General features: G+C 38.8%; 1 protein-coding gene across 1 annotated transcript in view; it reads right to left on the reverse strand.

Moving 5' to 3' along the window:
• Positions 1-12,270, reverse strand: part of LOC106877321 (vacuolar protein sorting-associated protein VTA1 homolog) — a 34,727-nt gene that overhangs the window by 20,273 nt on the left and 2,184 nt on the right. The window contains exon 2 of the mRNA XM_089358427.1: positions 4,982-5,076. Within this exon, the coding sequence (XP_089214553.1) occupies positions 4,982-5,076 (95 nt within the window). The remainder of the gene's footprint in view (positions 1-4,981; positions 5,077-12,270) is intronic.

The raw sequence follows: 12,270 nt of genomic DNA on the forward strand, positions 1-12,270 counted from the left end.
TAATGAAGAATTTAGCATTAACATGAAATTATGACAGAATAATTCAGATCACTTTAGAACTAGAAGTTTATATTATAGATCCACTGCATCTGAGGCAGGTTGGTATGGATGATGAGGAGGAGGAGAAAACCTTGGTATCTAAGCAACAACATTGCAAGTTTTCCATTCACCTTGAGCCAACTTTTGGAAGTTCAAATAGTCTTATAGCCTATGTGAGGTACAATAGGCCAAGACATTAAGGAAAAATATTTGTTTGATAAATTTCAAATTAATGAGAAAGGTGAAACAATATTTTCAGTATTTGGAGGATTATTTCAAGAAATATAATGTTTCCCCTCTGGAATATTCAACAACGGCTACCAACGATGTACCAACAATGGCTGGCTATTAAAAAGAATCTGCTGTCATACGAAACATTAGCAATCTATGTACTATTAATGTATTACACAGCCACCATTATGCATTGAAGAAACCGATAGGTAAACAGCATGAAATTCATGTGTGCATCAAGTCAATCAACCAAATTAAAGCACATACTCTCAATTCATGACTGTTAGCAACACTACAAGGGGGAGCAGAAAAGTTCCTGGCTTTGGGTAAAAGAAAAAACAGGAGGATCAGTTAATTATGATTTTATTCAACATATTCCCCTCTCAGATTCACACACTTATTGCAGCGGTCCTTCAGTTATTCTATGCTCTGCAAAAGAAATCATAAGGTTGGGCCTCCAGCCAAGCCTTTCATCTTTAAAGCCAGGAACTTTCATCACTCCCTTGGATATGAAAAGTTATTAAACTTTTATATTGATATGTGGAGGTAAGATTGTTGTCAAGATGATGGCTTGCAAAGGCTTGAAGGTGTTTGTTGAATCCACAGAGGAGTCTCATGGCAATGAAGAACCATCAGTATCTGACAAATTGAAAATACATAAAAAGTATCTATTTGTATTTGTTAGAACGATATTCAAAATTTAATGATGTCTAAAAATAGTTGCAAGAGGTTTTTCTGGCTACTCAAACCTGAACCAAATAATACCTTAATAAGCTCCCAGGTCAAAATAGGTTTATTTAATCCTTTAGCATTCAGATTACTCTGTCAAATTGTTTTGAATTTATCTTGCATTAACTCATAGCCTTGAAATTTCAATGATTTGACTGTTGAGTTTTAGAAAGACATTGTAGGGTAGGTGTGAGAGGCCAGATCTGGCCAGTTTGAACATAAAATAGGGAGGATAATTTTTGGCCAGTTTAAATGCTAAAGGGTTAAATTTTCTACATCATGTGGACATTCCAAGTATTTTCAAGAAGAAGCAGGAAATACTTCAGGTTTTGACCCAAATATAAACATAAACACCTTGAAGAATTAAGAGAATTGAAAGCACACCTGAAAGATACAAGAGAAAATGCACATACCTGGCTGGATTGTGGCATTGTTTGGTGTGCAAAATAAAGAATGCAGACACTGAGTGTGACATCATGAATTCTTTGTTGTGTGTGTGTGTGTGTGTGTGTGTGTGTGTGTCTCTCTCTCTCTCTTTGAAGCTAAGTCTTTGTTCAAAATTAAAAACCCTCATTGATTATTGGAACAATGTACATAATTTTACTGAATATTTAGTGCATAGCAGTCATTCAGAAGTGAGTATGACCAGGTAGCATGTATTGAGTTTACATTTAGGTAGGTACCTATGTATTTATGAGCAAACACAGGCACCCTTTCAGCCATTCCATCCTCAATCCAGTGGAACATTGAAGATGTGAGAGTGGGAGAGAAAACTGCAGCAACACCACTGAGGTTACATAAGTACAAAACAGAGAGGATTATTGTGTAAGAGAAGATAGATTAATGCTTGGAAGTGGCACTGTACATGTTACATATTTTATTTTTTTTACTAAAGTGCAAGAAGTGTAGGCATGGTTGGGTGGTTAAGAAGTTTGCTTCCCAACCACATAGGTTGGAGTTCAGTCCCACTGCGTGGCACCTTGGTTCTTTACCAAGGCGCCACGCAGTGGGACTGAACTCCAAATGTAGCCGTAGACTGAGCCTAGCCTCATGAGTGGATTTGGTAAACAGAAACTGTCTATATATATATATATATATATATATATATATATATATATATATATATATATATATATATATATATATATATATATATATATATATATATATAAATCATCATCATCGTTTAATGTCTGCTTTCCATGATGGCATGGGTTGGACGGTTTGACTGAGGACTGGCAAGCCAGGAGACTGCACCAGGCCCCAATTTGATCTGGCAAGGTTTCTACAGCTGGATGCCCTTCCTAATGCCAACTACTATGAAAGTGTAGTGGGTGCTTTTTACGTGCCATTAGCACAGGGGCCAGTCAGACAACACTGGCATCGACCACACTCAAATGGCGCTTTTTACGTGCCCAGTCAGGTGGCACTCGATATGTATGTATGTATGTGTGTGAATGTGTATGTGTGAATGTGTGTGTGTGTGTGTGAAAGAGTGTATGATTGTTTGTTTGATTTGACATACATCATACATCACATGATAGTTGTAAATGAGTGTCACTGTCATATAAGTGGTATCACTGATTCCAGTCTTCCATGTAAAAGCTTGATATTAGTGGCAAGGTTAGGAATGGCAACAGGATGGACATCTAGGCTGTAGAAAATCTACCACAATGAATTCAGCCTCACACATGCAAGCATGGAAAAGTGGATGCTAATCATGGGGATGATGATGATGACGTTGATGATGATGACGATGATGATGATGATACACTGAATTGTTGAGGGATCAAGGATTTCATAAATGGGTCAAGGGTGAAACAAAAAGAATATATAAGCCATTCATGTTTACACTGATCCTATTTTATTAAGTGAAATCTGGAAAGAGGTGTTGGAAACTTGACTCAGTGGGGAGGTATTGCCAATATGAATCTGAAAATCCCACTCAAATATTTAAGTACAATAAAAACAACTGAATATTTTTACTGATTTTTAACTATATATTTCATATTTATTAGCTTGAATTTCAATTATTAGTTTGCAGTTATAATTTTAGTTTAAAAACAAATTTGTTTTTCAGTTTAATTCCACACACCACTACAATTTTAATTTATGAAAATGATCTTGGTTTGTAAATCATTTGAAATTTAAAACTGAAACAAAAACTATTTCATGTTTAGTACATAAACTTCAATATATCAGTATGTTGTGAGGTTGTTGAGAGCACTGGTATTACAAATGAATCCCTGGCTATTTGTTCCTTTGCTTGTTTGATTTACGTCCATTTTCCAGTGCTGGCATGGGTTAGACAACTATATTAGTGAAGCATTGTTTTACAGCCAAATGGCCGTCCAGTCATTAACCATTACCTGTGTTTTTTTAAGTAAAAGATCTTTTATTTCACAGTTTCAAAAGTGAGAAGAGGTTTTTTTTGGTAGAACGACAACCACAACAACATTGCACATAGCCACCTATTTTCATAGAGTGCAAATGTCAACAAACACACTGGTTCAGTCCCACTGCACAGTACCTTGGGCAAATATCTCCTATTACAGCCCTGTGCCAACCAATGTCATATAAGAGAATTTGGTAGATGGGAACTGTGTTGAAGCCCATCATACATACATCTACATGTGCATGTGTATGTTTGTATTTTTACCCCTCACTGCTTGAAAACCAGAAATGGTTTGTTTACATCCCTGTAGCTAAGTAGTTCAGCCAAAAAGATCAATAGAAATAAGTACCAGACATGAAAATAAATCCTAGGATCAATTTGTTTGACTAAACCCTTCAAGACAGTGCCCCAGCATGGCCACAATCCAATGACTGAAACAAATAAAAGGTAATCCTACGATTAAAGCCATGGTAATCCATCCATTTTTTTCCCTAAATATAGTCTATCAAGGACTACATTTTACAATAAGTCCTTCCTCTTTTATGATTATGACTTGAGAGAGATTAGGCTGCTATTTTTAGTAAGTTGAACAACCACATAGAAGCTTCCTTGTTTGTTTAAAATTAGTAGAATTAATTTAGTCTGGTACCCTGCTGATTCTACCAACATTACACATTGTCTGACCAAATAACAAATTAGAAGGTGATTTCACACAATAAGACATGGCTGTGTGGTTAAAAAGCTTGCTTCTCAACCACATGGCTTCAGGTTCATTTCTACAGCATGGTACCTTGGGCAAGTGTCTACTATATAGCCCCAGGTCAACCAAAGTCTTGTGAGCAGATTTAGTGGATGGAAACTGAAAGAAGCCTGTAACAGGCGCAGGAGTGGCTGTGTGGTAAGTAGCTTGCTTACCAACCACATGGTTCCTGCATGTGTCTTCTACTAGAGCCTCGGGCCGACCAAAGCCTTGTGAGTGGTAGACGGAAACTGAAATAAGTCTCTCGTATCTATATATATATATATATATGTATGTATGTATGTATGTATATATTTGTGTGTGTGTGTCTGCATTTGTGCCCCCACCATCACATGACAACCGATGTTGGTGCATTTACATCCCTGTCACTTAGCGGTTCAGCAACAGAGACTGATAGAATAAGTACTAGGCTTACAAAGTTCTGGGGTCGATTTGTTCAACTGCAGCCAAATGACTGAAACAGGTAAAAGAATAAAAGAACATGCACGTGTGTGAGAGAGAGGGAAAGAGAGAGGAAGAGAGAGAGTGTGAGGGGGGTGCCTCCTTGTCTTGGCTTCATGTAATAGTTGTAAATGAATATCCTGATCATACAAGCAGTGTCCTTCATTTCCAATCTTCTGTAAAAACATGCCCAGCCATGGGGAAATACTACCTTTCTTAGAAATAGGTGAAAGTTGGCAACAGAATGGGCATCTGGCCATAGAAAATCTGCCTTTACAAATTCTACCAGACCCATGCAAGCATGGAAAAGTGGACATTAAAATGATAATGATGATGGTTGTAGTGATGATGATGATGATGATGATAAAACAAGAAACACCACATACCATTTCTAGAGAATCCATCAGCATCATTAAATAGTCCCTGCAATCTGGAGACTTCTTATCAATTCCCATTGCTTTTTGAAAGGCATAGAGCTGACCTGTGATAAAAAAAAAAATTTTTAATACAAAAATACGAGGCACAATCATATTGCTGAAAGGAGGGTCTTCAGTTTCACTTAAGCTGCAGAACTCCAAAGAATGTGAAAAGAGTATCATTATATGAACTACGTTGAACGTCTCAATGAGGAAGGAGTTAAGTGTAAAAAAGATCAACCGTGAATTGAAACCACATCTCACAAATAAAGATTCTGAAAAGAGTTCTCTACCACTCGGCAGTGGCAAACATTTCTTGAAAATTTTCACTAAAATATTGGTTTGCATCATGCAATCAATACTGCAGTCCCACTAGAAGGGACCAGTTATTAAAGTTGACAAGCAATATTACTGAAAGTGCAGTTAAGGATATGAAGGCAAGGAAAGCAGCTGAATTACCAGAAGTAGTCCCTGAAGATAACCAATCAAAGAGAGGCTGTGAGAAGAACCCACATTGTCTATTAGGTAGTATAGGAAGGTGAATTGTTTTAACAGTATCAACATAAACTACAAGGGCAAAAGAGATGCTCTACGGCAGTGTTTCTCAACCATTTTTTTGCATACTGATCCTTTTGGCTCCAATTTTATTCAGTGGGACCTCCCTAGCCATTCAATGTTTAAAAAATCTTATTACATTTTTATATAATTAAAATATCATTAGGAATTGTATTTAAAAAATTAAAATATTTTGTATGCTACAGAAGTATACCCAATTTATAGCAGATAAATTTTAACAGCAAAATCTTTTATGAACCCCCAAGGACCATGTGGACCCTGGTTGAGAAGCCCTGCTCTAAACAGTAACAACTACAGAGGCATCAAACTGATGGACTAAGGTACAAATGTAACAGAAAGACTTAGAGTACAACATATCAGGAAGAGAAGATACACTTCAGGTTTGTGCTAAAATGAGATATTTCCTAGTGAGAAACTACGGGAAAATTTCTAAGCTAAAGGTAAACCACTATACCTAGCATTTGTCCATCAGGAGCAGGTTTTTGACAGGGTACCATGGTCTGTAATCTGGAGGTCAAAAAGAAAACTAGGTGTAGATGAATGGCTTGTACAGAGATGCCATCAATGAGATTAGCAATAAGTTTCATCATCACCAAGGTAATTTAGTACACAAGCAGGGCTCAGTTGTCATATTTTTTGTTATAGTTCACCAAGTCATAACAAAGTGATTAAAGACCACCTGCCCATGGGAACTCCTGTGCACTGATAACCTTGTTTTCCCAGCTGAATCTACAAAAGATGTAGAGAAGAAATTCCAAATGAGCTGGCAGAATCATTAGCATGTCAGACAAAATGCTTAGCAACATCTCTTCCAGCTCTTTACTTTCTAAGTTCAAATAATGCCAGGGTTAACCTCGTCTTTCATCTTTTGATGCTGATAAAATAAAGTACCTCTCAAGTACAAGGAGTTGATGTTATCAACTTACTCCCTCTCTTCCAAATTGCGGCCTTATACCAAAAACAGAAAGAATATCTTTACTGTTTGCTATATCTGATCATTAAGGTGGTGAGCTGACAGAACCAGTAGCATGCTGGAAAAAATGCTTAGCAGTATTTCACCCATGTCTTTAGGTTCTGAGTTCAAATTCCACCAAGGTCGACTTTGCTTTCATCCTTTCAGGGTCAATAAAATAAGAACCAGTTGAGCACTGGGATCAATGTAATTGACTTAGACGCAGGTGTGGTTGTATGGTAAAAAGCTTGCTTCCCAACCACATGGTTCCAGGTTCAGTCCCACTGCGTGGCACTTTGGGCAAGTGTCTTCTACTATACCCTCAGGTCGACCAAAGCCTTGTGAGTGGATTGGGTAGACGGAAACTGAAAGAAGCCCGTCGTATATATGTATATGTATATATATATATATAATTTGATTTGGTTTTCTCAAATGAGAAAAACTTCGACCATGATAAAGAAGTTAACAGAAGAAATGACAGATGGTTATGTGCAGACCTTTCTGAAGTTCCAAGTGTTATGCATACAAAATTTGCTGCAACTGTCATGGTTTTAGAGGTTGTCAGCAATGAAGGACATGTGATGCCACCTTACTTCTTTCCACAAGGCCTTAGAGTTAACTCTGCCACCTACATTGAGGTCCTGGAAACAATTGTTAAGCCCTGGATAGACAGTGTATGCAAAGGAAGGCCATATGTGTTTCAGGAAGACTCTGCACGATCACACATAGCTCTAATAACACAGGAATGGATGACTGAAAATTTTCATGATCACATAACCCCTAACATTTGGTCTCCTAATTCCCCAGATCTCAATCCATTGGACTATTACATGTGGAGCATTGTTGACAGAGAGGCCAATGAACATGCCCATAACTCACGAAAGATTCTTTGAAAGCTGCCATAGTCAGAGTAATGCCCAAAATGAACCAGGACCACTTGATTTGAGTATGTAGATGATTTAGATTTCATATTGAAGCAGTTGTTGGAGCTGAAGGTGGCTTTAAGGTTTATTTTTATCCTCATACCATTTTTTGATAAATAAAGTTATTTACATTTGACGGATATAGAACTGAATAAAGTTATTATCTGTTATTATATATCTGTTTTTTTATAAACATAAATCTGTCCTCAAATATCTTACACACCCTGTATATGTATATATATATATATATATATATATATATATATATATATGTGTGTGTGTGTGTGTGTGTGTGTGTGTGTGTGAGAGAAAGTTGGTATGTGAAAGCACGTGGTTGGATGTATAAAAGATAATAAGGAGCGAACATGTTACAATGAAGTAGAGAAATTTGAAAAGGCAACACGAAACTGGTTATTTCTCAAAATACAATGTTTATATACCAAAAAGATTTTCTAACATTTTTCTAACATTTTTCTGACATAATTTAAATATATACTTTAACCATGTAACACAAGCCTTCTGTAGTTTTTTCACTCTTATTATCTTTTATATATATATCATCATCATCATCATCATCATCGTTTAACGTCCGCTTTCCATGCTAGCATGGGTTGGACGATTTGACTGAGGACTGGTGAAACCGGATGGCAACACCAGGCTCCAGTCTGATTTGGCAGAGTTTCTACAGCTGGATGCCCTTCCTAACGCCAACCACTCAGAGAGTGTAGTGGGTGCTTTTACGTGTCACCCGCACGAAAACGGCCACGCTCGAAATGGTGTCTTTTATGTGCCACCCGCACAAGCCAGTCCAGGGGCACTGGCAATGATCTCGCTCGAAAATCCTACAGGAGCCAGTCAGGCGGTACTGGCAACGGCCACGCTCAAAATGGTGCATCTCATGTGCCAACCGCACAAGAACCAGTCCAGGGGCACTGGCAACGATCTTACTTGGCTTGCCGGGTCTTCTCACGCACAGCCCATTTCCAAAGGTCTCGGTCCGTAGTCATCGCCTCGGTGAGGCCCAATGTACGAAGGTCTTGCCTCACCACCTCAGCCCAGGTCTTCCTGGGCCTACCTCTTCCACGGGTTCCCTCAACTGTTAGGGTGTGGCACTTTTTCACGCAGCTATCCTCCTCCATTCTCACCACATGTCCATACCAGCGCAATCGTCTCTCTTGCACGCCACAACTGATGCTTCTAATGTTCAGCTTTTCTCTCAAGATACTTACACTCTGACGGGTATTCACATTGACATTACACATCCAACGGAGCATACTGGCTTCATTCCTTGCGAGCTTACGTATGTCCTCAGCAGTTACAGCCCATGTTTCACTGCCATGTAGCATGGTTGTTCGTACGCATGCGTCATACAGTCTGCCTTTTACTCTGAGTGAGAGTCCCTTTGTCGCCAGCAGGGGTAAGAGCTCTCTAAACTTTGCCCAGGCTATTCTTATTCTAGCAGCTACACTTTCAGCGCACCCACCCCCACTACTAACTTGGTCGCCCAGATAGCGGAAGCTATCGACTACCTCTAGTTTTTCACCCTGGAATGAGATAGAAGTTGTTTCCTGTTTGTTTGCAGTCTTTATTGCACCTGAACATCTGCCACAAACAAAAACTAACTTGCTAGTTAACCTGCCTTTGATGTTGCTGCACCTCTTATGTGTCCATAGCTTGCACCGGGTACATCTTATAGAGTTACTACCTACTCCTTTTCTACATACTGAGCAGGGCCATCTACCTGAAGGGGTTTGTGTTTTATCTACCTTCCTACTTATTAGGATTTTGGTTTTAGCTAGGTTGACTCTAAGGCCCTTCAATTCTAGACCTTGCTTCCACACCTGAAACTTCTCCTCTAGTTCTGATAGTGACTCCGCAATTAGGGCAAGGTCATCAGCATAGAGGAGCTCCCAGGGGGGGGCAACCTGTCTTGAACTCCTCTGTGATTGCCTGGAGGACTATGGTAAATAATAGGGGGCTGAGGACGGAACCTTGGTGGACCCCTACCTCTACCCGGAATTCATTGCTGTACTCATTTCCAACCCTCACCTTACTGGCCGCATCTCTGTACATGGCTCGCACAGCTCTCATATATATATATATATACGACGGACTTCTTTCAATTTCCGTCTACCAAATCCACTCACAAGGCTTTGGTTGGCCCAAGGCTATAATAGGAGACACTTACCCAAGGTGCGGTGCAGTGGGACTGAACCTGGAACCATGTGGTTGGAAGCAAGCTTCTTACCACACAGCCACTCCTGTGCCTACATATATATATATACATATATTTTTTTTTTTGTATTCATCACTTAGATATTCATAAATATATGGTACCAGTCAAATACTGGGAGTCTACAGATGGGCCAGTGCCAGTGACACATAAATGACACATAAAAGGCACTCACTACATCTTGGAGTGGTAGGTATTAGGGCATCGAGCTGTAGAAATCAAGCCAAATCAGAAGAAGCCTGGTACAGCTCTCCAGCTTACCAGTCCCGGTCAACCCATCTAACCCATGCCAGCATGGACAATGATGATTTCCCCAAAAAAATTTGTCTTTGTCTTTCTTGGAAATTCATTATCATGTAGCAGCAGCAGCAGTAGCAGTAGTAGTAGTATAGGTATATCAATTTTCCAGAACCTTTGGTTTCAAAGCCTTTCCAAATTAATGATCTTTCCAAAGCAGGGGGTGTCACCTTGGTCAACACTCTCTAAAGTAAACAAAGACTGGCTTCAAATTTTGGCACAATGCCAGCAATTTCAGGGGAAGAGTCTAGTCAATTTATATTGACTCCCGTGTTCAATAAGTACTTATTTTATTGACCCCAAAAGGGCAAAAGGCAAAGTTGACTTTGGCAGAATTTGAACTCAGAATGTAAAGATGGACGAAATGTCACTAAGAATTTTGCCTGATGTGCTAACGATCCTGCCAGCTTTCTGCCTTAAATTAAACGAATATTAAATTTACTTAAATAATCAAATGAAATACAGGTACCTGTACATTAGTACAAATTATAAGTAGTTCCAGATTATCCAGTGTCCAGAAAATCAGTGTTGTACTTGAAACAGGAGCAGCTGTAACCCATTTTAGTCAATGACAAGGATATCAATAGCAGCCAAATCTCCTTCAAATCACATTCTTACTGTCTTAGAAACAGAAGGACGTGTTCGATAACATCGTCCTGGATACAGTATATTTCAAAATGATTTGGGATCATCATGGCTGAAATGTTTTTCATCACACAATAAGTCCTTGTCCAATCTGAGCCAGCATTGTGTTCACCAACAATGGGTGTACAATTTTGAATTTATAGGAAACGAGATGGTGAGAAAGAACACCATCAACTTAAGTCAAATAAAATAGGTCTGGACTGTGAATCAAAAACCAGCAAATCCATCCAGCTAAGTGTTTTAGTCAACACTGAAACACCAGCTTGCCATAATATAAAAAATATTATCGAGCCAATGAGGGCAGGAAGAACCTCTAAGCAGAAGCATGCCCTGTAAGATATAAATCTCTCTCAAATCACACCATAGTTTCTTCAAGGAAAGGATACATTTGATAGTGTCAACTCTTGTCATTGCTTCAATAAATGAGGGTTCAGTAATCATCGTTTCGTTTAACGTCTGCCTTCCATGCTAGCATGGGTTGGACAATTTGACTGAGGACTGGTGAAACCAGATGGCTACACCAGGCTCCAATCTGATTTGGCAGAGTTTCTACAGCTGGATGCCCTTCCTAACGCCAACCACTCAGAGAGTGTAGTGGGTGCTTTTACGTGTCGTAAGACAGCTAAAAAACAACCATCCCCTATGGTCACCTGTACACAGAGTCAAAGCTGAAAACTTCCAGTTGCTTCACAAGCCCAATAGCTATCAGGATGCAGGAATTGTAAGTGTGATGTCTTCTCTTAGATCAGCAGCTCAAGAGCTGAAGGTTCTCATCTGCTCTGGGTTAATTGAGGTGTCTCTAAGTGACTTACCTTTGGCATGCTAATTAACCTATGGCTGAGACCCTAACAGGTGCAACTACTCAGGGTCAGAGCGGATCTGGCAACAATAATAGTGGCTAAGGGTAGCATGCTCAATCAGAACAGATTTGGAATTGAACAATAACAAAAACATTAGTAATGTTTGATCACGGGGGGAAACACAATGTCAACAGCAATATCACAAAGACCACAGGTCAACGACGGCTCCTTTACATGATCGCTCAACATGCTCAAATCTGACAGACACATTGAATAATGGTAGGCATAGAAAAACAAGGTAATCAGAGCTCAAGCATCTGTGATTATTAGGTGTATTTAATGGTTTAATGAGGCTTGCTTAGAACTTTTAATCACCAACATCAACACACATGCATGTTTGTGTGTGTAGTGATATTGCTTCATTCAGTGAATGAATGAATAATTTTATACACACTCGAAGGCACATACCAACCAAATCTGTAGACAGTGCTCTATTTATTGATTAGGGGACGGATTGTTATTATACATAAAAGGACTTTTCTATCCCAAGAAATAAAAATTGCTAAACGATTCGTGTATGTATGCGTGTGTTTTGCTTACAGTTTTCAATTCCTGAACTTAAAATCTTAATCTCACATACACACACACACTGTGTGTGTGCGTACGTGTGTGAACTTGCCGAAGCTTTATGTAAACAAGGACCTTCGGGTACAAAACGGAAGATACCACATAAAAAAAATTTCACCTAATTTACAAATAAATCATCATTTTACATAAATAACTACTAGCATTAATTAAACTGAATTTATTACAGTTCTGTGGTATATTTTATA

This window comes from Octopus bimaculoides, chromosome 10 (genome assembly GCF_046866305.1).
Source record: "Octopus bimaculoides isolate indiv1 chromosome 10, ASM4686630v1, whole genome shotgun sequence".
Lineage (NCBI taxonomy): Eukaryota > Metazoa > Mollusca > Cephalopoda > Octopoda > Octopodidae > Octopus > Octopus bimaculoides.